Source organism: Tachysurus vachellii, chromosome 3, assembly GCF_030014155.1.
Source record: "Tachysurus vachellii isolate PV-2020 chromosome 3, HZAU_Pvac_v1, whole genome shotgun sequence".
Taxonomy (NCBI): Eukaryota; Metazoa; Chordata; class Actinopteri; order Siluriformes; family Bagridae; genus Tachysurus; species Tachysurus vachellii.
The window spans coordinates 31,103,363-31,129,457 of record NC_083462.1 but is presented as its reverse complement, the minus strand read 5'-3'; the positions used below and the strand labels follow the sequence as shown (position 1 = coordinate 31,129,457).

The 26,095-nt window shown below is 39.3% G+C and overlaps 2 protein-coding genes and 1 pseudogene across 3 annotated transcripts; all 3 read left to right on the top strand.

The window, feature by feature from the left end:
• Positions 1–2,000: 2,000 nt before the first annotated feature.
• LOC132843440 (cytochrome P450 2J2-like) lies at positions 2,001–17,383 on the top strand. 2 transcript variants are annotated; one of them, XR_009648113.1, is made up of 10 exons: positions 2,001–2,298; positions 2,529–2,691; positions 6,137–6,286; positions 6,470–6,627; positions 6,750–6,926; positions 7,025–7,166; positions 7,288–7,475; positions 7,860–8,001; positions 8,092–8,329; positions 17,193–17,383. XR_009648113.1 is itself a non-coding variant. In XM_060866750.1 (9 exons), the coding sequence occupies exons 1-9, from the start codon at positions 2,116–2,118 to the stop codon at positions 8,265–8,267; spliced, it is 1,479 nt and encodes a 492-aa protein (XP_060722733.1). In that variant the 5' UTR covers positions 2,001–2,115; the 3' UTR covers positions 8,268–8,525. The 2 variants fall into 2 exon arrangements, 1 of the variants encoding a protein (XP_060722733.1); XM_060866750.1 differs by lacking the exon at positions 17,193–17,383 and having other exon boundaries at positions 8,092–8,525.
• On the top strand, positions 8,814–10,387 carry LOC132843441 (cytochrome P450 2K6-like). The gene is made up of 4 exons (XM_060866751.1): positions 8,814–8,948; positions 9,114–9,267; positions 9,470–9,619; positions 9,799–10,387. The coding sequence occupies exons 1-4, from the start codon at positions 8,934–8,936 to the stop codon at positions 9,807–9,809; spliced, it is 330 nt and encodes a 109-aa protein (XP_060722734.1). The 5' UTR covers positions 8,814–8,933; the 3' UTR covers positions 9,810–10,387.
• LOC132842440 (uncharacterized) lies at positions 12,663–25,070 on the top strand (annotated as a pseudogene).
• The last annotated feature ends 1,025 nt before the right edge of the window (positions 25,071–26,095 follow it).

The following is a 26,095-nucleotide window of genomic DNA, read 5'->3' as shown; positions in this document are numbered from 1 at the left end:
CCACCAACTCCGGTTGTGACAGAGGGAAAATTCTCCCTCTGGGCAGAGTGGTGTTGGGCAGGAGTCCGATAGCGCAGTCGTACGGTCAGTGTGGTGGCAGTTCGGTGGCTTTGGCCTTGCTGAAAGCCCCCGGCGAGGTCCCGGCATTCCGTCGGGAGGCCGGGCACGTCGGTGGCGGGAGGCGCGGTGGTCGTGGTGTTGAGTTGGAGTGACCCCTTTGCGGGCCGGAGGTGTTGGGCGCACATCCTGCCCCAGCTCGAAATTCGCAGTTTAGACCAGGAGATGAATTGGCTGTGGAACTTGAGCCACGGCAGTCCCAGGATGAGTGCGTGATGAGGAGAGTGGATGACGTGAAAGCAGATGAGTTTGTGATGACGGGCCCCCACCTGTAGTCTGAGGTCCCGAGTGACAAGCTTGATGCGTCCTTCTCCGAGCGGCCGACCGTCTATCGCCTCCACTGCCAAAGGGGAAACACATTGGGTTACTGGCACATCATTGACTTGGGGGAATTCCCCCAACATGAAGTTCCCCGCTGCACCTGAATCGATAAGAGCTGCCAGTTTTTTCTGCTGCAATCTTTTCCCCTCACACCTCGAGTTGTAATCTGGTCGCAGTTCAGTGATCGGGGAGTGAAGAGGTTCTGACTCACCGGAGTGTTCCGCTTGTTGGGTGGTCTGGTGGGGCAGGCAGACAGCATGTGTCCGGATTCTCCGCAGTGCAGGCAGAGCCGGTGACGGATGCGCTATGCTCGCTCTTCTGGCGTGTGATGTATGAAGTCAAGCTGCATGGGTTTGGTGTTCTCAGGTCGGAAGGCGCGTACGGAGGTTCGACGGGTTCGCATCAGTTTGTCAATCTGTATGGAGAGTTCCATGAACTCGGACAGGCTCCTCCCCTTGTCCCGACAGGCGAGCTCGGCTTGCAGGTCTGGGTTCAAGCCTTTGTGGTATAGCAGCTTCAGGGGCCTCTCCTCCCATCCTGCCTCCGCGGCGAGGGTAATCTCCCTCGGATATGGCCAGTAAGCACTCCTTCGTGCTCTCTCCTGTAGCGGAGTGGTCGAAGACGCCACAAAACTGAGAGAGGAAGTGCTCAAAGGTGGGAAACACGGTACCGTCCTCTCTCCATACCGCGGTGGCCCATTCCAGTGCCTTACCGGTGAGGAGTGTGCAGACAAAGGCGATATGGCTGGCTTCGGTTGGGTAGAGAGCGGGTTGCTGCGCTTCAAAAAGTGAGCACTGCATCAAAAAGCCCCTGCACCTCCCGGGGTCTCCGTTAAACTTGTCCGGGAAGGCGAGTCGAGGGCTGGTGACTGCGTAAGCGGCATATGAAGTGGCTGGAGGAGACACCGCCGGTGGCGGAGGGTTCAGCGCCCCGGCGACCCCTCGCAAATTCTCTCCGGTGAGCGAGGTGAGCCGTGTCAGCTGCTGATGGTGGCCAGCGAGCTGCTGGGCTTGGGCGGAAAGCTGCATCGCGAGCTGGAAGGTGCTGCTGGATCGCTTGGTGGCGAAGTCTCCTGTAATGAGGCGTTGTAAGGCTTATGATCCATTTGCAGCTTTATTAACAATCTCATAAACAAACAGGCAAGGTCAGGGTGGGCAAACACAACAATGCAGAGCAGGCAGAAATCGTAGTCAGGAAAAACAGGCAGAAGGTCAGGACAAGCAGCAAACAATCGAAAAACCAAAACACAGAAACAGAATCACAAAACCGGAACTAGAGATAAACAAAAAAACGCTCAGACTGATCGCAATGGCAGATCGAGACTTTGCAATGGGGTCAAGTTCAAGTTTGCCTTTTATAGCGTGTGAAAATAGGCGACAGCTGGCGGCGTGATTAGTCCCGGTGTGGAGATATGGGAACTGTAGTCCGGAAGCGACTAATACTCCGGAGACGCTTCTCTGCGTTTCAGTGTAAAAAGCCTAGCAGTATAAAAAGTGTGTGTGTGTGTGTGTGTGTGTCTGTGTGTGTGTGTGTGTGTTTCGTGGAATTCATGGTGCCTTACATAATAGCTTCACTCTACCCCAGTGCAGCTGTGGGTCGAGAGCTCAAACAGACAAATTACACAAACCCTCACGCACAGGAACAGATATATCACCAGGAACCTCACAAACCACAGCAATGTTTTTACACTACTTATTGGAATACCTCGATTTTAAGAGCTGCCTTATAGGATTTTTTGTTTTCCTTCTACTTCTTGATATCTTCAGGAATAAAAATCCATCCAACTATCCACCAGGTCCGTGGCCCCTACCTTTTGTGGGAAACATTTTCACTGGGCTTGACTACAAATCGATAAACAAGGTAGGTTATATAACACCATTGATATTTTGTTAGTTTTTTCCATTTTTGATATAAATATAATTATCTATGTATCTCTCTCTTTCTCACTCTTTTACACAATTTTTTATTGTAATTTTATAATGTATTAGAAAATTAGGAACAGCATCATTGTATATTTTTTGCTATGTATATTTTCACTGTATCTCCACCTTTTACTTTTTTCTGTGTTACTTGCATGTATTTAAACTAAGCTTGCAGAGAAGTATGGAGATGTGTTCAGCCTGCGCTGGGGCAGTGAGAAAACTGTGTTTATCTCTGGACATAAAATGGTGAAGGAAGCTCTCATTACTCATCTGGACAGCTTTGCAGACCGCCCTGTTGTCCCTCTGTTTGACAACATATATAAGGGAATAGGCAAGTAAAATAATAATAATGTGTATTACTCACTCACTCATTTTCTACCGCTTATCCGAACTACCTCGGGTCACGGGGAGCCTGTGCCTATCTCAGGACGTCATCGGGCATCAAGGCAGGATACACCCTGGACAGAGTGCCAACCCATCACAGGGCACACACACACACTCATTCACTCACGCACTACGGACAATTTTTCCAGAGATGTTAATCAACCTACCATGCATGTCTTTGGACCGGGGGAGGAAACTGGAGTACCCGGAGGAAACCCCCGAGGCACGGGGAGAACATGCAAACTCCACACACACAAGGCGGAGGCGGGAATCGAACCCCCAACCCTGGAGGTGTGAGACGAAAGTGCTAACCACTAAGCCACCATGCCCCCCTTGTTGTGTATTAATGAATAGTTAATTTTTTTTAAAGTGTTATTACAAATAATTGTCTTTGATGCTAAATTGTCAGGAAAATAATATTTTTTTAATCAATCATTTGTTTTGTCTGTACACTATAAATTTTGTACAGGTCAAAAATGTCTAGATTAAAGAAAACAAGCACTATACTAAACTACAATAAATACTATACTACCTATTTATTTTTTACTATTACATTTTTCCAATATGGGTAATTGTTTTGCACAAAATAATATCAGTTAAATATGATTTAATACAGATAAAAAGGCTAACAGGTAAATACTTATACAGATCTACATCTTCTTCTTCTTTCGGCTTTTCCCTTCAGGGGTCGCCACAGCGAATCATCTCTCTCCACCTATCTCTATCTTCTGCATCCTCAACACTTGCACCCACTAGCTTCATATCCTCGTTAATTACATCCATATACCTCCTCTTTGGCCTTCCTCTTTGGCCGTCCAACATTCTCCTACCAATATACTCACTCTCCCTCCTCTGAACATCTTAACCATCTTAATCTGGCCTCCCTAACTTTGTCCCCCAAACGTCCAACATGAGCTGTCCCCCTGATGTACTCGTTCCTAATCCTGTCCAATCTTGTCACTCCCAAAAAGAACCTCAACATCTTCAGTTCGGCTACCTCTAGCTCTGACTCCTGTCTCTTCTTCAGTGACACTGTCTCTAAACCATACAGCATGGCCGGTCTCACCACTGTCCTGTACGCCTTCCCCTTGATTCTCGCTGATATTTTCCTATCACACAAAACTCCTGACACCTTTCTCCACCCATTAAACAGATCTACAAATCATACACAACATAAATATATACAGAACAAAATAAGTTATTATAATGTAGTGGAGAAAAGGGTACAATCAATAACAATTATGTATTTAAACAGTATAGAACAGTTTATATCTTTTTTAAGCATTAAATATAATTCAGCTTCTTTTCCAAACTTTAATTTCCAGTAACACATGGCAGTGTTTTTAGGACACTAAAATGGTCTTCACAGATAATGCTAAATATTAACAAACCGCACTTGATATTAGCTCCAGGTTTTATTTATGTTATATAGCAGCAATACATAATTATTAACACACCAGAGTCTCTTTTTCCCTCATGAAATGTGGCTTGTCATGTTACCTTAAAACTATTTGTAAAACTAAGTGTAAAATAGTCTGATCTGAAGATTTCCTGTGACAGAAACACATCTCCAATCAACCTTGTTATCATTGTTGTCTACCGCCCTCCTGGTCCCTTAGGAGACCTCCTGGAAGAAATGGACACACTGCTTGGTGCTTTTCCTTCCGACAGCACCCCTTTGACAGTGCTTGGTGATTTTAACCTCCCCTCCGACAAGCTTCAATCTTCTTCCCTTCTGAGTCTCCTGGTCTCATTCGCCCTGACACTCAACAGCTACATCCCCACACACAAAGGAGGCAATGTCCTGGACGTGGTATTCACCTGTTCTTCCCCAGCTACAGACATGACTGCTACCCCAATACACATCTCCGATTATCACCTGGTATCCTTCACCATCACTCTCCCTATCCTACCATCCACTCTGTCTCCCCTTCTTCTGTAGCTTCTGGCACTCTTTCTTCTCTTCCTAATCCTAGTCCTTTTCCTCACTACCCTTGGACTCAGCGACAGATACTTTCCTCTCCTCTCTTTCCTCAACCATGGACTCTGCCCTCTGTCCACTAAACCCAAGAAAAACTCTTGTTCTTCTCCTTGGCTTTCAGATGTGTTGCGCAACAATCTAAGAGAGCTAAGATCATCCGAGAGAAAGTGGAAGAAATCACAACTTGATGCAGATCTTGAATCTTACTGTACACTCCTGGCCAAGTTCTCCTCAGACATGACTTCTGCCAAGACTTCCTTCTACAAGGAAAAGCTTGAAGCTTCGGCACAAGACCCTCGGAAGCTCCACAACATCATCTCTTCTCTACTCAACCCCCTGGCTCAACCTGGTTCATCCTCCCTGACTGCAGAAGACTTTGCTTCTTTCTACCATGAGAAGATTGAGGAAATCTGCAGGACCTTCACTTTTGCCCTGACCTCACTCGCATCACACAGTCTTGATTCTGGATCCCTACTCCTTTGCTGTCACTTTTCTCAACTGTAGCAGCAGAAGAGATTTTACAACTCCTCCAGTCCTGCAATCCTACCACCTGCCCATTGGATCCACTCCCTTCCACTATGCTCCAGACCATCTCGCAAAGACCTTCTGCCCTTCATTACCACTATCATTAATAGATCCATAGCATCTGGCCAGGTACCAACTACTTTCAAGAGAGCAAGGGTTATTCCCACATAAAGAAACCTGCTCTGGATCCATCAGAAATCAGTAACTACAGACGGTATCACTTCTCTTGTTTCTTTCAAAAATTCTTGAACACATTGTCTATAATCAACTGTCTGTCTATCTCTCACAGAACAACCTCAAGATCCCAACCAGTCTAGCTTTAAAGCAGCTCATTCCACAGAGACAGCCCTTTTGGATGTCTCTGAGAAACTGCCTGTTGCTAGATCAGCCAAACTGTCATCCGTCCTCCTATCCTCCTTAAATTTGAGCAAACACAATATACATGTACACCAAGTACTGTTAAACATGAGAAAGTACCGGTGAACAGAGAGAAGAGCGATACACACCTTCTCTCCACCAAAGCTACAACGCCACTGCCGCTTGCATCCGCTCAGCTCCAGACGTCACCTAAACCTGACCCGATATCACGATATTTTGCGCATGCGTGGTATTGGTGTGGCTTTAGGTGACGTCTCTCAGGTTCCGGTTAACCTCTCGTCCATGGAAAGTCGCACAAACCCGAGAGAAATACACCACAGTAAATAAAATGGAAATAATTTAATGTTCCTTGGGCGGCCCGGTACCATTTGGTCTACGGACTGGTACCGGTCCGCGGCTCGGGCGTTGGGGACCACTGTGATATAGTAATTAATAAAGTAAATTAATAATATATATAAATATAATGTAGCTGGAGAGACTGACTTGTGCCACGCTCTGTGCTCTGAAGGTATAGCTCTGAGTAACGGATATTTGTGGAAGAACCAGAGGAAGTTTGTTATCACACATCTACGTAACTTTGGTGAAGGGAAGAAGACTCTGGAGCTAAGTATCCAGCAGGAGAGCATCTTTTTGTGTGATGCTTTCAAAGCAGAACAAGGTAAGGGGTAAGATTCTTGAACAGGTTTCGTAGATAATGCAGATTTTTGTATTAACTTAGAAATATACAGTAGCTCAGTTCAGGACAGTTCATTACGAATCATATATGATGTTTGAAACAGATCAAGTTTTGAATAGATATACACAGGCAAGTTATCAATGGGATGTTTTTGTACCTGTTTAGGTCCTTTTGATCCTCAGTTTTATCTGAACAACGCAGTCTCAAACATCATCTCTGCACTAGTTTTTGGCCACCGCTTTGAATACCATGATGAGAATTTCCTGAATATCTTGCGTTTGGATACTGAAGCTGTCTTTTTAGCAGGTTTGCCCAAAACTCAGGTCAGTAGGCAGAGGTATAGCTTTTACAGCAAATCAATTATTATATGATGCTTTGTTGTGTGATATCTTCACAAAAAGATTTACTACTGTCTTATTTTTGTGTCCTCTGTGGTGTTTGGTAGCTGTATAATGTTTTCCCTCGCCTCTTCAATTACCTTCCTGGCCCTCATCAGAAGATGTTTTCAAACTATGCAAAAATAATTGAGTTCTTACAAGTAGAACTAAAGAAACACAAGGAGGATTGGGATCCATCAAATCCACGTGATTACATTGACAGCTACCTTCTAGAAGTGGAGAAGGTTTGTTTAAGATCGTTTCCTGGAACATTCTGTGGGTCTGAACTGCAAAAAAATGTTGAGGATGAACAATTTTCAAAAGTATTCTTTCTAAATTATAGAGAAAGAGTGATCCTCAAGCTGGATTTAACATCGATACTTTATTGGTTGCAATGCTGGACTTGTTTGAAGCAGGGACAGAATCTTCAGCCACTACACTTCGCTGGGGTCTTCTCTTCATGATGAAGTATCCTGAGATACAGAGTGAGTTCATACATATATTAATTCATAAACAACATAAGACTTCTGAGTCTGAAAACTATATACAGTCTTTATACATTTATTTTGCTGCACAACTACTTTTTAAAGTGTCTTATCTTTCCAGAAAAGGTGCAGGCAGAGATCGACAAAGTAATTGGACAGTCACGCCAAGCCAGCATGGCCGACAAACCTTACATGCCCTACACTGAAGCTGTTGTTCATGAGATCCAAAGGATGGGCAACATTGTGCCTCTGGGTTTTCCAAAGAGGGCCTGTAAAGACACTGTACTGGGTGGATTCTTTATACCAAAGGTTTGATCCTAATCACTAAAAAATGAATAGTTTTGTATAGACAAATACAATCTAAGAGGGCATAGTGGCTTAGTGGTTGGGTGTTTGATTGTGTGTGTTTGGAGTTTGCATGTTCTTCTCATGTTTCTGGGGTTTCCTTCAGGTGATCCTTTTTATTACCCCAGTTCAAAGACATGTACTGTAGGCTGAACGGCATCACTAAATTGCTGGCAGTGTGTGATTGAACGTGTGTGTGATTTTGTCTGTCCAGGGTGTCCACCACCTTGTTCCCAGAGTCCCTGTGATAGGCTTCAGTTTCCATATGATGCCGTGTATGAAAAAACGTACAGAAAATAAATAAATGAAATACAGTGTACCAGATATCATTTTTTTTTCACTTGTTAGGGTACAACTGTGACTACAAACCTGTCATCTGTGCTTAATGACAAAAATGAGTGGGAAACACCAGACAAGTTTAACCCAGGGCACTTTCTGGACGATCAGGGGCAGTTCCTGAAGAAGGATGCTTTCCTGCCCTTTTCAGCAGGTAAAGCCAATATGCTCTATAGATGTCTGATAAATGGATAAATAAAAGTAATAAAACTTAACATTAACTTCTCATTTATGTGTCATGTAGGTAGAAGAGTGTGTGTGGGGGAGCAGCTGGCTCGTATGGAGCTCTTTCTCTTCTTCACCTCTCTGTTGCAGTGCTTTACGATCTCCCCTTGTCCTGGAGATGAGCTGTGTTTGGAGGGCCAGATGGGCTTCACATACTCACCCAAACCTTACCGCATGTGTGTCACTTCACGCTAAGCTCACGTTAAGATCTCAGACACATATATATCTGATGTGGGTTTGATTGACTCTCAGTTCAGGTGTGAGCTCAGTGTTTGACTGATAAATACTAAAATACAAATCATGTTGGATGAACAAAAACTAATTGTTACTGAATTCAATTACATGGAACTGTTGTGCGTATTGTATTGAATTCAATTCAACAAGCTTTTTTTCAGTGTGATGTACTTTGAATTGCAAAATCCTTCATAAATAAAGTCAGATGATGCCAGTCAATGTGAACACTTTTTTAATCTGATGTCCTGTGTTTGGTGAATCAATAAAAAATTTTAATTATGAAATTGAAATTATTTTGGCTTTTCAAAACCATCCATAAAGAGGCATGTGGTGTTCAGTAGGAAAACAGGCCTGGAATTTTCTTCCCCTGGAGCAGAATGTAAAGGTACATTAGAGAACTAGGTGAGTAGGTACATTAGAGAGCTATTCAAATACACAGTGCTCTAGGTTACTCCAAATAATGGAATCCTTGGACCAAGATAGCTATTCACTTTTAAAGATTGGCTGATTTTCACTGCATTTTTCTTGCTCTTCATTGATATTTTTCTGAAGAAAAATTCACCTAACGTTCCTCCAGGTCCAGTGCCTTTGCCTTTCCTGGGAAATGTCTTTACATGAAGTGATTATATGACTATGAATAAGGTGAGAGTTTTGCTCTAGTCTAATAATGACTTCAAGTGATAATTTGTATACTAAGACACGATAGTGTTTGTTTGAAAGGTTAATTCTGTGGTTAAATATAAACTCGAGATAACACTCCTAAAATGCACATTGACAAAATGCTGAGTCCCGCTACTTTTTTACCAGTTAGCAGAAAAGTATGGGAATATTTTCAGTCTCAGGAGAGGTCTTACCAAAATCGTGTATGTTTCCGGATATAAGCTGGTGAAAGAAGCTCTTGTCTCAGAAAGATTTGCTCGTTGTGTTTCACCGTTATTTGATGATATTTACAAAGGCAGAGGTGAGTCAATGTGAACAGCACTTCAGTCTGTACAGTGTGTGCTGTGTTGTTCTTGTTTAGATCATTAAATAACGTCAAATGAAAAGAAAAATAAGGCTCTGCCTGCACCTTGAGGTTTGATATACATGTTTACCTTTTTTTTTTCTTTCTGATTAATATAACTTGATTTATTCTTCTGTATCATGGAACCCGGGGGGAAAAGGACTCTCATTTACAAATGGCTACTCATGGAGAAAGTACCAACAGTTTTCTGTTAGTTTCTTCAAGAAGTTTGGAGAGAGCAGAGAGACTCTACAGCAAATAATCCAACAGGAATGCTACTTCCTCTGTGGATCATTCAGACAGGAACAGGGTGAGTGCTTTCATTAAAGCTCTGTAACACTGATCAGGATAAAGACGTTACTGAAAATGAAACCATTGGCAAACATTCTTTTTTTGAAACAAGTTATGTTTATCTCATTTATACAACCAACATTAGTCCAACAGCTTAAACATCTCCTCTTTTGAATTCCATGCCATTTCATTTGATAGCTCCCCTCTGACATTGCTTGGTGATTTCAACCTCCCCTCTGACAAGCTTCAATCTTCTTCCCTCCTGACTCTCCTGGATTCATTTGCCCTGACACATAACAGCTTCATCCCCACACACAAAGGAGGCAATATCCTGGACCTGGTATTCACCCTGGACCTGGTATTCACCCTGGTATTCACCCTGGTATTCACCCCAGCTACAGACATGACTGCTACCCCACTACACATCTCTGATCTACACCTGTTATCCTTCTCTCTCCCTATCCTACCTAAAACTACCTCTTACCCCCTTGCTCTTACCCGCCGCAACCTCCACTCTGTCTCCCCTTCTTTTGTAGCTTCTGGCATTCTTTTTTCGCTTCCTGATCCTAAGTCCTTTTCCTCACTACCCTTGGACTTTACCACAGATACTTTCCTCCACTCTCTTTCCTCAACCATGGACTTTCTCTGCCCTCTGTCCACTAAACCCAAGAAAACCTCTTCTTCTGCTCCTTGGCTTTCAGATGTTTTGCATCTGGATCCATATGCTTTGGATGCATCAGAAATCAGTAAAAGTTTTTCTTTCAAAAATTCTTGAACGGATTGTCTATAATCAACTGTCTGTCTATCTCTCACAGAACAACCTCCAAGATCCCAACCCGTCTGGCTTTAAAGCAGCTCATTCCACAGAGATAGCCCTTTTGGATGTCTCAGAGAAACTACATGTTGCTAGATCAGCCAAACTGTCATCCGTCCTTATCCTCCTTGACCTTTCGGCAGCGTTTGATATGGTCAACCACAAAACTCTCTTGTCCACCCTCAGGTGTCTCGGGATTTGCGGATCAGCTTGGGAATGGTTTGCTTCCTACCTGGAAGGACGCTCATATCCGGTAACATGAAGGGGAATGACATCTGCTCCACGCAGACTCTCCACTGGTGTCCCACAGGGCTCAGTACTTGGTCCTCCTCTTTTCTCCCTGTATACTCACTCTCTTGGTGAAGTTATTTCCTCACATGGGTTCTCTTACCATTACTACGCTGATGATACACATCTTATCTTCTCTTTCCCACCCTCAGATACCACAGCTTCTGATGATCGGATCTCAGCATGTCTGGCAGAAATATCATCATGGATGACTGGTCAGCAGTTAAAGCTCAATCCTAGCAGTCCTACTGGATCCCTCCACTGGCTTCCAGTAGCTGCACGCATCAGATTCAAAACACTGATGCTGGCCTACAAAGCCAAAAACGGACCAGCTCCCTCTTACCTCAAAGCCCTCATCACTCCTCACACTCCACCCCGCACCCTCAGATCTACCAGCACTGCTCCACTGGTTCCACCATCTCTCAGGGTAAGAGGCATGTATACAACAAGACTCTTTTCTGTTCTGGCACCAAGGTGGTGGAACGAACTTCCCCTAGGGGAGTTGAGTCACTGGCTATTTTCAAACGACGGTTGAAGACCTACTTATTCATGAAACACTTCAACTAGCACATCCTTCCTTGTTTGTTGGATATATGTTTATTAAAAATAAAAATAAAAATGAAAAAATTGAACAATGTTTTAGACTCATGGTATCTTATGTATGTAACCTAGTGACCCAGAGTTAATGTATCCAATGATAGAGACTTCCGTCTGCCAAATGCTGTAAATGTAAATGTAACCACTGAGTTATAAATGAATGAATAAGGTCTTAAATATAGAAAGAGTTGGATCTGAATTGTTTGCTATATCATTAATAGCCTCACATGCAAACCAAACTCAACCTTGATCCTTATCTAATCCTGTCACAACTCATATTAATCAATAACAAGCACCATTTCCCAAGACCATTCACTAATTATTAACCATACCATAAAAAAGAATATATAAGAAGTTTTAAGAAGCATGCTGCAACGTCTTAGAAAATGACAAACTAGCACACAGTATAGATGGGGATATATGATTTTAAAGAATCAGGTGTGTGTCGCGTTGCTTTGTGTACAATCTTTACCAGAGAAACCCATATATATATATATATATATATATATATATATATATATATATATATATATATATATATATATATACCCATGAAAGACCAATGTTTAAATGTGAGGTTTATAATTTAATAATCTTTTTTCTTTCATTTCACCTTTTAATTTGCAGCTTTTACATTTTAAAAAATCTCCCCAGATACCCTTATTTTATTTTTTATTTTTTTGAGAAGGTGGTCTGGAATGGAGTAAAATTTCCGGCCTGAATTATTATACAATCTGCCACTGCTGAATATTGTAGCTAAACCTCATACCAGATGTCAGGAAAAGAGGGGGGATGAACAAATGCTCTTAATTCTTACTGAAATGCAGCTGAAACGTGTTTCTACATGTTATGGGGAATGTAGGGAATTATACATAATTTATGGGGTGTACAGATTTTTGCTCACCGGGTTTCTTATTGGGGTAAAATGACCACACATTAAAAACTGTTGTTGGTTTTATTTTTGTTTTGTAACCTGAGATTATTTATTTGTTTATAGAATCTGATGAGGCCCACAAAATTATATTTTTATTTAATTGTACACTATGTGCATCCATTTATTGCCACAATTTACATGTTTTTATGATAATGGGCCATATCACAAGGCACATGTCGTCTCATGCGGGTTCCATAAACATAATCGTGAGGTTACTGTACATCAGTGGCCCATTCACCAGGTCTGTATGGTATTCCTAAGAAAGTGGCCAATGTTAATGTGTGTATGTGAGTGTGTGTGTCTGTGTGGTGGTTGAGGTGTGTGTGCACAATGAAGTACTGTATGTTCTTTTAGTGTAAAATGTCTAGCAGCATTAAAAATATGTGTGTGTGTGTGTTTTTCGTAGAATTATGATGCCTTACATAATCGCTTCACTCTGCCCCAGTGCAGCTGTGGGTCGAGAGCTCAAGCAGATAAATTACCCTCAAACCCTCACGCACAGAAACAGATATATCACCAGGAACCTCACAAACCACAGCAATGTTTTTACACTACTTAGTGGAATACCTTGATTTTAAGAGCTGCCTTATAGGATTTTTTGTTTTCCTTCTACTTCTTGATATCTTCAGGAATAAAAATCCATCCAACTATCCACCAGGTCCGTGGCCCCTACCTTTTGTGGGAAACATTTTCACTCGGCTTGACTACAAATCGATAAACAAGGTAGGTTATACAGTATAACACCATTCACATTTGACATTTTGTTTGTTTTTCTCCATTTTTGATATAAATATAATTATCTATGTATCTCTCTCTTTCTCACTCTTTTACACAATTTTTTATCGTAATTTTATTTTTTTTTTCAATTAAATTTTATTATAAATTTTATTGTATTAGAAAATTAGGAACAGCATCACTGTATATTTTTTAATTTGTATATTTTCACTGTATCTCCACCTTTCACTCTCTTCTGTGTTACTTGCATGTATTTAAACTAAGCTTGCAGAGAAGTATGGAGATGTGTTCAGCCTGCGCTGGGGCAGTGAGAAAACTGTGTTTATCTCTGGACATAAAATGGTGAAGGAGGCTCTCATTACTCATCTGGACAGCTTTGCAGACCGCCCTGTTGTCCCTCTGTTTGACAACATATATAAGGGAAGAGGCAAGTAAAATAATAATAATAATATTTGGGGTTGGGGCATGTACTGTACTTTTGTGCTTTTGTTGTGTATTAATAAATACTTTGTTTTTTTAAAGTGTTATTACAAATAATTGTCTTTGATGCTAAATTGTCAGTAAAATAACATTTTTTGAATGAATCATTTGTTTTGTTTGTACACTATAAATTTTGTACAGGTTAAAAATGTTTAGGTTAAAGAAAACAAGCACTATGCTAAACTACAATAAATACTATACTACCTATTTATTTTTTACTATTACATTTTTCCAATATGGGTAATTGTTTTGCACAAAATAATAGCAGTTAAATATGGTTTAATACAGATAAAAGGGCTAACAGGTAAATACTTATACAGATCTACACAACATAAATATATACAGAACAAAGAATTATTATATAGTTATATAGTTTATAATGTAGTGGAGAAAAGGGTACAATAAATAACAATTATGTATTTAAACAGTATAGAACAGTTTATATCTTTTTAAGCATTAAATATAATTCAGCTTCTCTTCCAAACTTTACTTTCCAATAACACATGGCAGTGTTTTTAAATGATCTTCACAGCTAATGCTAAACATAAAGAAACCGCACATGATATCAGCGCCGGGTTTTATTTATGTTATATAGCAGCAATACATGATTATTAATACACCAGAGTCTGTTTTTCTCTCATGAAATGCGGCTTGTCATGTTGCCTAAAAACTATTTGTAAAACTAAGTGTAAAATTGTCTGATCTGAAGATTTCCTGTGACAGAAACACTGAAAATTGAGACTCAAGTAAAAGTCTTTTTACAGAGTTTCTACATTTTCACAGTAAATCGCAACACTTTATTTTTTTTAATTTTTTATTTTTTCTTAGGCTCAAATGACATGAATGTCTATCTTTCAGGTCTCCATAAATTTGCTACTGCCATTCACACTCCTTCTGTAATTGTTAAACAAATTAGTCAAAAAAAAAAGAAAATAGAGAAGAAACAATTATATGTTTTACTTTGTGAAACAATGACACTGTACAGTTTCTGTACAGTGTGCCTGAGACTGAACCAGTATAACCCAATACAAATGACCAAACAAATCCACACTGGTGTTTAACATGTTTTAGTGTACATTGTGACCCTTCATCAACTTAATCACTAAAAATAAAGTAAATAAACTGCATTCAGGCATTACCAAGTTTGTTGGTATATGAAATATAAAGTAATTCATTCATTCATCTTCTACCGCTTATCCGAACTACCTCGGGTCACGGGGAGCCTGTGCCTATCTCAGGCGTCATCGGGCATCAAGGCAGGATACACCCTGGACGGAGTGCCAACCCATCACAGTTCACACACACACTCTCATTCACTCACGCAATCACACGCTAGGGACAATTTTCCAGAGATGCCAATCAACCTACCATGCATGTCTTTGGACCAGGGGAGGAAACCGGAGTACCCGGAGGAAACCCCCAAGGCACGGGGAGAACATGCAAACTCCACACACACAAGGTGGAGGCGGGAATCGAACCCCGACCCTGGAGGTGTGAGGCGAACGTGCTAACCACAAAGCCACCGTGCCCCCATAAAGTAATTTATAAAGTAAATTAATAATATATAAATATAATGTAGCTGGAGAGACTAAGACTTGTGCTACGCTCTGTGTTCTGAAGGTATAGGTTTGAGTAATGGATACCTGTGGAAGAACCAGAGGAAGTTTGTTATCACACATCTACGCCACTTCGGTGAAGCGAAGAAGACTCTGGAGCTAAGTATCCAGCAGGAGAGCATCTTTTTGTGTGATGCTTTCAAAGCAGAACAAGGTAAGGGGTAAGATTCTTGAACAGGTTTCCTAGATAAAGCCGATTTTTGTATTAACTTAGAAATATACAGTGGCTCAGTTCAGGACAGTTCATTACGGATCATATATGACGTTTGAAACAGATCAAGTTTTGAATAGATATACACAGGCAAGTTATCAATGGGATGTTTTTGTACCTGTTTAGGTCCTTTTGATCCTCAGTTTTATCTGAACAACGCAGTCTCAAACATCATCTCTGCACTAGTTTTTGGCCACCGCTTTGAGTACCATGATGAGAATTTCCTGAATATCTTGCGTTTGGATACTGAAGCTGTCTTTTTAGCAGGTTTGCCCAAAACTCAGGTCAGTAGGCAGAGGTTTAGCTTTTACAGCAAATCAATTATTATATGATGCTTTGTTGTGTGATATCTTCACAAAAAGATTTACTACTGTCTTATTTTTGTGTCCTCTGTGGTGTTTGGTAGCTGTATAATGTTTTCCCTCGCCTCTTCAATTACCTTCCTGGCCCTCATCAGAAGATGTTTTCAAACTATGCAAAGATAATTGAGTTCTTACAAGTAGAACTAAAGAAACACAAGGAGGATTGGGATCCATCAAATCCACGTGATTACATTGACAGCTACCTTCTAGAAGTGGAGAAGGTTTGTTTAAGATCGTTTTCTGGAACATTCTGTGGGTCTGAACTGCAAAAAAATGTTGAGGATGAACAATTTTCAAAAGTATTCTTTCTAAATTATAGAGAAAGAGTGATCCGCAAGCTGGATTTAACATTGACACATTATTGATGGCAATGCTGGACTTGTTTGAAGCAGGGACAGAATCTACAGCCACTACACTTCGCTGGGGTCTTCTCTTCATGATGAAGTATCCTGAGATACAGAGTGAGTTCATACATATATTAATTCATAAACAACATGAGACTTCTGAGTCTGAAAACTATATACAGTCTTTATACATTTATTTTGCTGCACAACTACTTTTTAAAGTGTCTTATCTTTCCAGAAAAGGTGCAGGCAGAGATCGACAAAGTAATTGGACAGTCACGCCAAGCCAGCATGGCCGACAAACCTTACATGCCCTACACTGAAGCTGTTGTTCATGAGATCCAAAGGATGGGCAACATTGTGCCTCTGGGTTTGGTAAAGAGGGCCTGTAAAGACACTGTACTGGGTGGATTCTTTATACCAAAGGTTTGATCCTAATCACTAAAAAAACAAATTGTGTGTGTTTGGTTTGCATGTTCTTCTCATGTTTCTGGGGTTTCCTTCAGGTGATCCTTTTTAATCCCCCAGTTCAAAGACATGTACTGTAGGCTGAACGGCATCACTAAATTGCTGGCAGTGTGTGATTGAACGTGTGTGTGATTTTGTCTGTCCAGGGTGTCCACCACCTTGTGCCCAGAGTCCCTGTGATAGGCTTCAGTTTCCATATGACGCCGTGTATGAAAAATCGTACAGAAAATAAATAAATGAAATACAGTGTACCAGATATCATTTTTTTTCACTTGTTAGGGTACAACTGTGACTACAAACCTGTCATCTGTGCTTAATGACAAAAATGAGTGGGAAACACCAGACAAGTTTAACCCAGGGCACTTTCTGGACGATCAGGGGCAGTTCCTGAAGAAGGATGCTTTCCTGCCCTTTTCAGCAGGTAAAGCCAATATGCTCTATAGATGTCTGATAAATGGATAAAAAAGTAATAAAAGTTAACATTAACTTCTCATTTATGTGTCTCGTAGGTAGAAGAGTGTGTGTGGGGGAGCAGCTGGCTCGTATGGAGCTCTTTCTCTTCTTCACCTCTCTGTTGCAGTGCTTTACGATCTCCCCTTGTCCTGGCGATGAGCTGTGTTTGGAGGGCCAGATGGGCTTCACATACTCACCCAAACCTTACCGCATGTGTGTGACCTCACGCTAAGCTCACGTTAAGATCTCAGACACATATGTATCTGATGTGAATGTGATTCTCAGTTCAGGTGTGAGCTCAGTGTTTAACTGATCATGTTGGATGAAAAAAAAAACTACTTGTTTCTTAATTCACATGGAACTGATGTGCGTATTGGAATGAAGTCAATTCAACAAGCATTTTTTCAGTATGATGTACTTTGAATTTCAAAATCCTTCATAAATACAGTCAGATGATGCCAGTCAATGTGAACACTTTTTTAATCTGATGTCCTGTGTATGGTGAATCAATAAAAAAAAAATGAAATTATGAAATTTTAATTATTGTGGCTTCAAAACCATCCATAAAGAGGCATGTGGTGTTCAGTGGGAAAACAGGCCTGGAATTTTCTTCCCCTGGAGCAGAATGTAAATATATCACTGGGGCCTCTGTTTTACTTAGAGACCACAAGAGCATGATTGCGTAGCCATGAACTGTGCGGAACTCTGAACCGTGTGCACAAATGTAAGCACTTGAGGCTGAGGTACATTGCAGAATTATTCAAATACACAGTGCTCTAGGTTACTCCAAATAATCGAATCCTTGGACCAAGATAGCTATGATTTTTTTATTCTTTATTCGAGCTGTTCACTTTTAAAGATTGGCTGATTTTCACTGCATTTTTCTTGCTCTTCATTCATTTTTTTCTGAAGAAAAATTCACCTAACGTTCCTCCAGGTCCAGTGCCTTTGCCTTTCCTGGGAAATGTCTTTACAGGAAGTGATTATATGACTATGAATAAGGTGAGAGTTTTGCTCTAGTCTAATAATGACTTCAAGTGATAATTTGTATACTAAGACACGATAGTGTTTGTTTGAAAGGTTAATTCTGTGGTTAAATATAAACTCGAGATAACACTCCTAAAATGCACATTGACAAAATGCTGAGTAACGATGAAAAAACATCAACAAATCATTTCCTCCTGCATCTTTTTTACCAGTTAGCAGAAAAGTATGGGAATATTTTCAGTCTCAGGAGAGGTCTTACCAAAATCGTGTATGTTTCCGGATATAAGCTGGTGAAAGAAGCTCTTGTCTCAGAAAGCTTTGCTCGTTGTGTTTCACCGTTATTTGATGATATTTACAAAGGCAGAGGTGAGTCAATCTGAACAGCACTTCAGTCTGTACAGTGTGTGCTGTGTTGTTCTTGTTTAGATTATTAAATAACGTCAAATGAAAGGAAAACAAAAGGTTTTATATACATGTTTACAAATTTTTTTTTCTTTCTGATTAATATAACTTGATTTATTCTTCTGTATCATCGAACCCGGGGGGAAAAGGACTTTCATTTACAAATGGCTACTCATGGAGAAAGCACCAGCAGTTTTCTGTTAGTTTCTTCAAGAAGTTTGGAGAGAGCAGAGAGACTCTACAGCAAATTATCCAACAGGAATGCTACTTCCTGTGTGGATCATTCAAACAGGAACAGGGTGAGTACTTTCATTAAAGCTCTGTAACACTGATCAGGATAAAGAAGTTACTGAAAATGAAACCATTGACAAACATTCTTTTTTCGAAGCAAGTTATGTTTATCTCATTTATACAACCAACAGTAGTCCAAAAGCTTAACCACTGAGTTATAAATGAATGAATAAATGAGGTCTTAAATATAGAAAGAGTTGGATATGAACTGTTGGGTGTTGTTATATCATTAGCAGCCTCACGTGCAAACCAAACTCAACCTTGATCCTTATCAAATCCATGTCACAACTCATATTAATCAACAACAAGCACCATTTCCCAAGACAATTCACTAATAACTAACCATACCCACATGTTTCTAATCACACAAATGCATTTAACATTCTCCTGTCATAGAGAAGACTTGCTATCAGTTGTTGTCATGGCTGTCAGAGATTTGTCCAAGCTTTTTGGTCTGATTGATATCCTGCTGTTGTCTTATTGTGTATAGATTGAGTATATTTAGTCTCAAGCTACATGCTCTTCCCTCTTTGCTTTGGATTGCCTGCTTTGATTTTCTTTTCTAATAAACCTGAATTTGCATCCAAACCATGTGCATGAACTTCTGTTTGATTTTGTAGACTGCTGTTTTTCAGAGACCCAGGGAAGACATTAATTTAATTAATTCCATTGCCTTAGCTGATAAAAACTGGCTTTAACCACAGAATTGACCTGTTTGTCAAATTTAAAATCACTGTTCATAATTTCATATGACCATTTAATATAAGGGCGTAATGATCCTAATTCCATTTTAAGGGGCAAATATTTGTGAAATATTTGGGCTGTATATCACAATTTCATTTTTACTCATTAAAATAAAAAAATAAAAAAATCAAGGCCATCCACACCTTTATACCTTTTAGGCAATACAGCAATAAATTTGAAGAGCTGGTATCGTTTTGCTTCAATGGCATATAAAGTTGCATGTCATCTGCATAAAAGTAAAATGAAATGCCATACTTCCTTAGAATTGACCCCAATAAAAGCATGTATATGGAGAACAACATCGGGCCAAGAATAGACCTCTGAGGGACTCCACAAGACAGGGTCACCAATGAGAACAAAAAGCATAAGAATAGAAAAATCTCATAAGATTAGCATAATAATAGAAAAATATCCAGAATCTGTAATCAGAAATTATCATTAATAACCTTTAAGAGTGCAGTTTCAGTGCTATGAAATGCTTTAAATCCAGACTGAAATACCTCAGTAAATGTAAATAGAAAAAGATTGCAGCTGTACACACACAGCTTTCTCCAATATCTTAGAAAGAAAAGAAAGTTTAAAAATCGGTTGATAATTGGAGAAAACCGATTTGTCCATATTAGGTTTTTTGGTTAATGGTTGATGAATGTATGTTTAAAGTCCAGTGGAATGACAGCCGAGGTCAGACTACTATTTATAATTTCAAGGATTATAGGTCCAATAGTTTAAAAAATCAGTTTAAAAAAAACGAGGAGGGACTACATCCGTGAGACACGTGGAGGGTTTCTTATGATCAATAACTTTTTCCAAAAGAGATAAAGGCACCAGCTCAAACTGGTCAAAGACAGACAAAGCAGAGTTGGTGACAAAGTTAGACGGGCCTTCAAATATGTGTTCTAATATTGGCTAATCTTACCTATAAAAATGTTTTAAAAACTTTGCACAGTCATCTGAAGATTAGTAATTAATTGTACTAGAAAGAGTTTGTGGTTTGTGATTATTACATTAAAATATATTGAAAATTATTATATTCATCCCATAAGTCAGAACTCATTTTACATATACACTCACAAACACCTACCATGTATGTCATTTTGTATACAATTACAGACAGTATCTGGTGCACAATTTGTCAGCCCACCTCAACACATTGATGGAGATGGACGACATAATAATTGTAATGAAGACAGTAGTGACAAAGGCATAATAGTGTCAGTAGTGTACTCATTATAATAATTATTACTCAGGATTCTTGTCTTACATACAAAGTACTGTATGTCCATATGAGATATTCAGATAGCATAGCTTTTGTTGATGTTCTCCAGGGTCACATTCAAAACAATGTTTCTCATCGACAGGCTGTCCATTCGATCCTCTCATCAAAATCAATAATGCAGTAGCCAATGTGATTGGCAGCCTGGTATTTGGGCAACGCTACGAGTATGATGACCTTCAGTTTCAGAAACTTCTCCGCATGAGTGCAGAGTCCGTGTATCTCACTGGTTCTGTGTGGAATGAGGTACAGGGTTCAGCTCTGCTCTCTAATGACCAAAAATAAAGTGCAACAGCTCAAGTTTAAATATGCTGTACAACCTCTAACATTTATTAGCATTAAGCAGCTCAATTTGAGGAGATTTTGTGTATATACAGTATAAATCACTCTGTGCTTTTCTTTTTTCAGATGTATGATGCATATCCAAGCATAATGAAAATCTTACCAGGACCTCATCAGACTATAATAGCAAACTATCACAGGCTGGCAGCCTTTCTGGGAGAGAAGATTGAGGAACACAAACAGGACCAGGACCTCAATGAGCCTAAAGATTACATCCACTCCTACTTAAAAGAAATTGAGAATGTAATCAGAATGCTTAAGTGAAACGTGCTAAGGATGAGATACGGTTTATTTTTGTATGTCTTTATTAAAAATAGGCTAAAGAAGCACATAAACATACACTTTATGGTCAAATATATGTGGACAGCCATATGTGATTTTTGTCTTTGCATGCGGTAGCGTTACAGTTTCCCTTCAGTGGAACTAAAATGCCCAAACGTGTTTCAACATGACGATGCCCCAGACACAAAGTGTGCAAAAGCTCCATAAAGACATGATGTGATAAGTTTGGAGTGGAAGAACTCGAGTGTCCTGCACAGAGCGCTGACTCTGACTCAACCCCACTGAACACCTTTGGGATGAACTTTAACACCGTCAGGTGTCCACATGTGCATTTTAATTTGCATTTTTTTTTTTCCTTTTATTCTTACTTCCAGAGGAGACATGACAAGGGGGCCCAGTTTAACACTGAGAACTTGGAATGGTGCATAGTGGACCTGTTTGAGGGAGGAACAGAGACGACAACTAACACCCTCCGCTGGGCTCTGCTTTACATGATAAAATATCCACTGATACAGGGTATGTGTTTCTGACTGCTAAAATGCACAAAATGTCATTACACTATGTGGTCAAACGTTTGTGGAAACTACAGACTTGTGCTTGTTGATCATCCCAGTTCAGATTTATTCCCCATGTGTTTACTGTTATTATAATCTCCACTATTTTCTGCTTTAAGCTCCAACATCTTTTCACTAGATGTTGAAGTGTGACTGTGGGGATTAGTGATCATTCAGCTACAAGAGAATTAGTGAGATCAGACACTGATGTTGTAAGACTGAGGAGGTCGAAAAAGTGAGAAAAAATTACCATAATATTCACTTTCCCTCCACTTAGAGAAAGTCCAGGAGGAGATTGAAAGTGTGATTGGACAGACTCGCTTCCCCGCTATGGCCGACAAAGCCAACATGCACTACACCAATGCTGTCCTTCATGAAGTACAGAGGAAAGGGGATATTGTCCCACTGAATATGGCCAGAGTGGCCACAAAAGACACTACACTGGGGGGATATTTGGTACCAAAGGTAAGGAAGAATGCATTTTGATAGTCAAACCAAAAAAAGAGTCATTCATTCATCTTCAGTAAACACTTACACTACTTAAAGAAAAGTTGATTAAACCAAAATATACTTTATTTGATGCTTTACTGATTATTTCTTCTTCAACCAATAATCCGCTTTATTTGATTTATAATTATTTTTAAAGATTTCTCTTGTATTTATAGGGAACTGTAATGATTACCAACATCTCTTCTGTGCTGAATGATAAAAATGAGTGGGAAACACCAGACACCTTCAACCCAGAGCATTTTCTAGACTCAGAGGGTCATTTCCGAAGGAGAGATGCATTTATTCCGTTCTCTGCAGGTACACTGAAAACTATGTAATTCTACATAATACATTGTCAAAAACTCATTAACTCATTTACGGAGCCATGGTGTTGAAATTTAAAAAGTCGTGATCTTTTAATGCCCGTGTTTTGTAGGTAAGAGGATGTGTCCTGGTGAGTACCTAGCTCGTGTGGAACTGTTCCTTATCTTCACATGCCTCCTGCAGAAATTTACATTCAGCTCTCCACTTGGAGAAGAGCCCAGTGTGGACAGTCAGCTCGGCTTCACTAAGGTCCCCATGCCGTATAGGTTTTGCGCTTCCCAGCGATGAACTTCTTTGGGACAGGTTTGTTGACACCTGAAAACACATTTAATGTTTAACCCTTGTATGGTGTTCGTATTTTTGTTACTCAGCCAGTGTTGGTGGGTCTGATAGACCCACTGCATGTTTGGGTTTTTAAACCTCTCCAAGAAAGAATAGAATAAAGAAAGATGTGTGTGGTGTGTGTGTGTGTGTGTGTGTGTGTGTGTGTGTGTGTGTGTGTGTCTGTGTCTGTGTGTGTGTGTGAAAGAGAGAGAGAGAGAGAGAGAGAGAGAGAGAGAGAGAGAGAGAGAGAGAGAGACCCTTAGACACACACACACACACACAATCAAGTGAGCGTTGCAAACCAGGACGTGTCGGAAGAAGTGCTGACAAATATGGTTTTGGGATTAGAATAATAAAAAACCTCAGGATATGCTTATAAAATAATATAATCAACTATATCACATCTCTCTGCTGTTAATTATTCCTAATAACCTGTAAATGCTTTGGCAATACATGTACTGCAGTTTACTGCTTTTGAATATTTTCCCCATAAATGCTTTGTTTTATTTTATTTATTCAGTGAAATACACCAAACAAAAATGACATTTTTTTTAGTTTCAACGTTTAACTTGCTGAATAAGAAATTTATTATATGGAAATTATTCCAAAATTAAAATAGATTTAAAATTTTCTTCAAAGATACATCTCACTAAAACAGAATAAGGGGTGAATAAAACAATAACTAAAAATATTTCATACCTCAACCAAAGAAGATTTCATTATTAAAACAAGTTTATAATGTCTAGATTTTAGGATGTAGTATAAACGTGATCAATTCACATAGTATTATTAAATCAGTTACATTGTGAAATGTCATGAGGATGTTATAGCTGATGCTGGGTTTGGTTCTCAGCTCAGGTGTCAGTTTTTTGTTTGATTTTATTATGGCATTTTAAACACACAAATCATGTTGGATAGAACTAACTGTGTTACTCAATTCAGTCACATGGAACCAGTGTACACATGTGAATTCAACAAGTTTTTTCAGAATGTAAATAACTAAGTAAAATTCCATATTAACTCCTTTCTTTAACCCTTGTATGTTGTTCGGGTCTGTGGGACCCATATTCATAAACATCAATAGCTTTGAAAATCTTTGCTTCCTTGTAAATTTGTTGATTTTTTTTCCACTCATAACTTGATTAAATTTGATTTTCTTTTTTTTTTTTATTACATTTTATTAAAAAACAACAAAAAAACGAGTAGCACTTTAATTAAAAAATGTGATGTAATAAAGGTAAAGGGCAAATATTAACCATATATGCTGTTTATCTTGCTTGTAATTGGGATGAAACAACATCTGTTGAGTATTTTAACATAAAATCTTTGATTGTGTTGAATTAACATGACGTCCGGGAGAACTTTTGGAGGACCGACTGCCCGGATCGACTTGAACGAAATCGCACCTGATTACGGACAGCGATTCATTCACATTTATTGATTCGTTTTTTACACCCCACCAGGACTAAACCTTCGTTTCGTCAAGGAGGAAAAATCTGACACACAGTGTCCGAATATTATATTTCAGTGGTTCGGACCCGGCGGAGTAACGGAGTGCGTAAAGCCAGAAGGGAAGTCACGCGTTCAGGTTCACGTTCTGCGTCCGTTTGCATGACGCAGCTTTGGAGATTTGTCGGCTTCGGATAACCGAGTTATGATCAGGCCACCTGTTGATTTCTGAGGGAATGCATAACCGCCGAAATGTAACACCATGATGGAGATCTATGAGTGCACGATTAGAACGGAGAGATACAAACGTTTCTGGTCGCCTGAAATCTTGTGTCTGCTTTCCTTGAACTGAGCAGAAGCTTAAAGGGAGTTCGTGTGTCTGGAAAAGTTGTACACATTAGATGCACACGTTACAAGTCCTGCGTCCAGTCAGGACCTGTGCAGTCTTATTCATACTCTGCAACTAACACAGGATAGCCAACATTAATTACTGGCCATTTAATTAGTATTTTTGTTCCACCATAAGTGGTCATATTTGATCTACTTTCTATTATCTATGATAACTGCTTTTCCTGAGATCTTGTGAGAGCAGAATAAAAATTAAGTTTCTTTGTGTTGATTATTTCTGTTAAACACCAGAAAATGCAACAACGTTAGTCTGCACTTGTCTGTGATAATTTTGTTTTATAAGTTTAATAAGGGCATATTATATTGAAGTTTTCTGTCCACAATAAACAATGTTGTCGCACAATTGTCTGTATGGTGTATATTGATTTGATAGAATGTTAGGTAATTTCTTTCAATAAATACAAATCAATATTATATATTATGTTAGTTCATCTTGATTAATTTTTAATGTAAATGAGTAAAAAGAAAAAAAATATTTGTTGCTTAAACTTACAACATTGTGTACATTTTACAAATACTTTGTTGTTAGTTTTATTTAAAACCAATTCAAGTGTAGAAAAATGATGTGTTGGATTTACTTAAACTATAGGCACAATTTTTCATCACCCTTTTTATGTAAATTTACATAAAAAGGGTGATGAAAAATTGTGCCTATAGTTTAATATAACTTAACAAAACAGCAAACAGAAATAAAACATTCATTAAAATATTTCTCCAGGAAATGTAACAATTAAGAATAGAATAAACAGAACAGATATAATATATTAAAAGATTAATAAGGGCAAATTTTATTAAAGCTTTCTGTCAAAATAATGTTTTTGCACAATTGTCTGTATGGTGTATATTGATTTGGTAGAATGTTAACTGTGCAGAAACAATTCATTCAATTATTACACATCAACATTATATTTTGTTAGTTCAACTTGATTAATTAGGCGTTTTTTATGTAAATGAGTTACATGCATAAGCTCATTTCTTTTTAACAATTAAGAATAAAATGAAAAGAACAAAAATACTAAATGAAGGATAAAAATTTTACACAGAAATTACGTGTATGTAGCGGGTCCTGGCTAGTTCCCCACTGGCAGATATATAGATAATCCTCTGATAGGAGTGCGCTGGAAATATTAGAAATATTACAGAGAAATAGGCGACGCAGGACAACAGTTGCTCATTCTCCATTCACTCGGAGTATCTTTATTTTCAACTTCATTTTAACTTTGCATCTGCAATCATGAATCATTTCCTGTTATTTTTGTCTGCTTTGCATTGAAGCACAGGTTATATCCACATCTGGACAACATGAAGCCTTTATATTCTTCAA

Coding starts and splice junctions, on each gene's coding strand:
- LOC132843440 (XM_060866750.1), top strand. CDS start 2,116: ATGTTTTTACACTACTTATTGGAATACCTCGATTTTAAGAGCTGCCTT. Junction 6,287..6,469: donor TGCTTTCAAAGCAGAACAAG/GTAAGGGGTAAG, acceptor GTACCTGTTTAG/GTCCTTTTGATCCTCAGTTT. Junction 7,167..7,287: donor GAAGTATCCTGAGATACAGA/GTGAGTTCATAC, acceptor TTATCTTTCCAG/AAAAGGTGCAGGCAGAGATC.
- LOC132843441 (XM_060866751.1), top strand. Junction 9,268..9,469: donor TGATATTTACAAAGGCAGAG/GTGAGTCAATGT, acceptor CGGGGGGAAAAG/GACTCTCATTTACAAATGGC.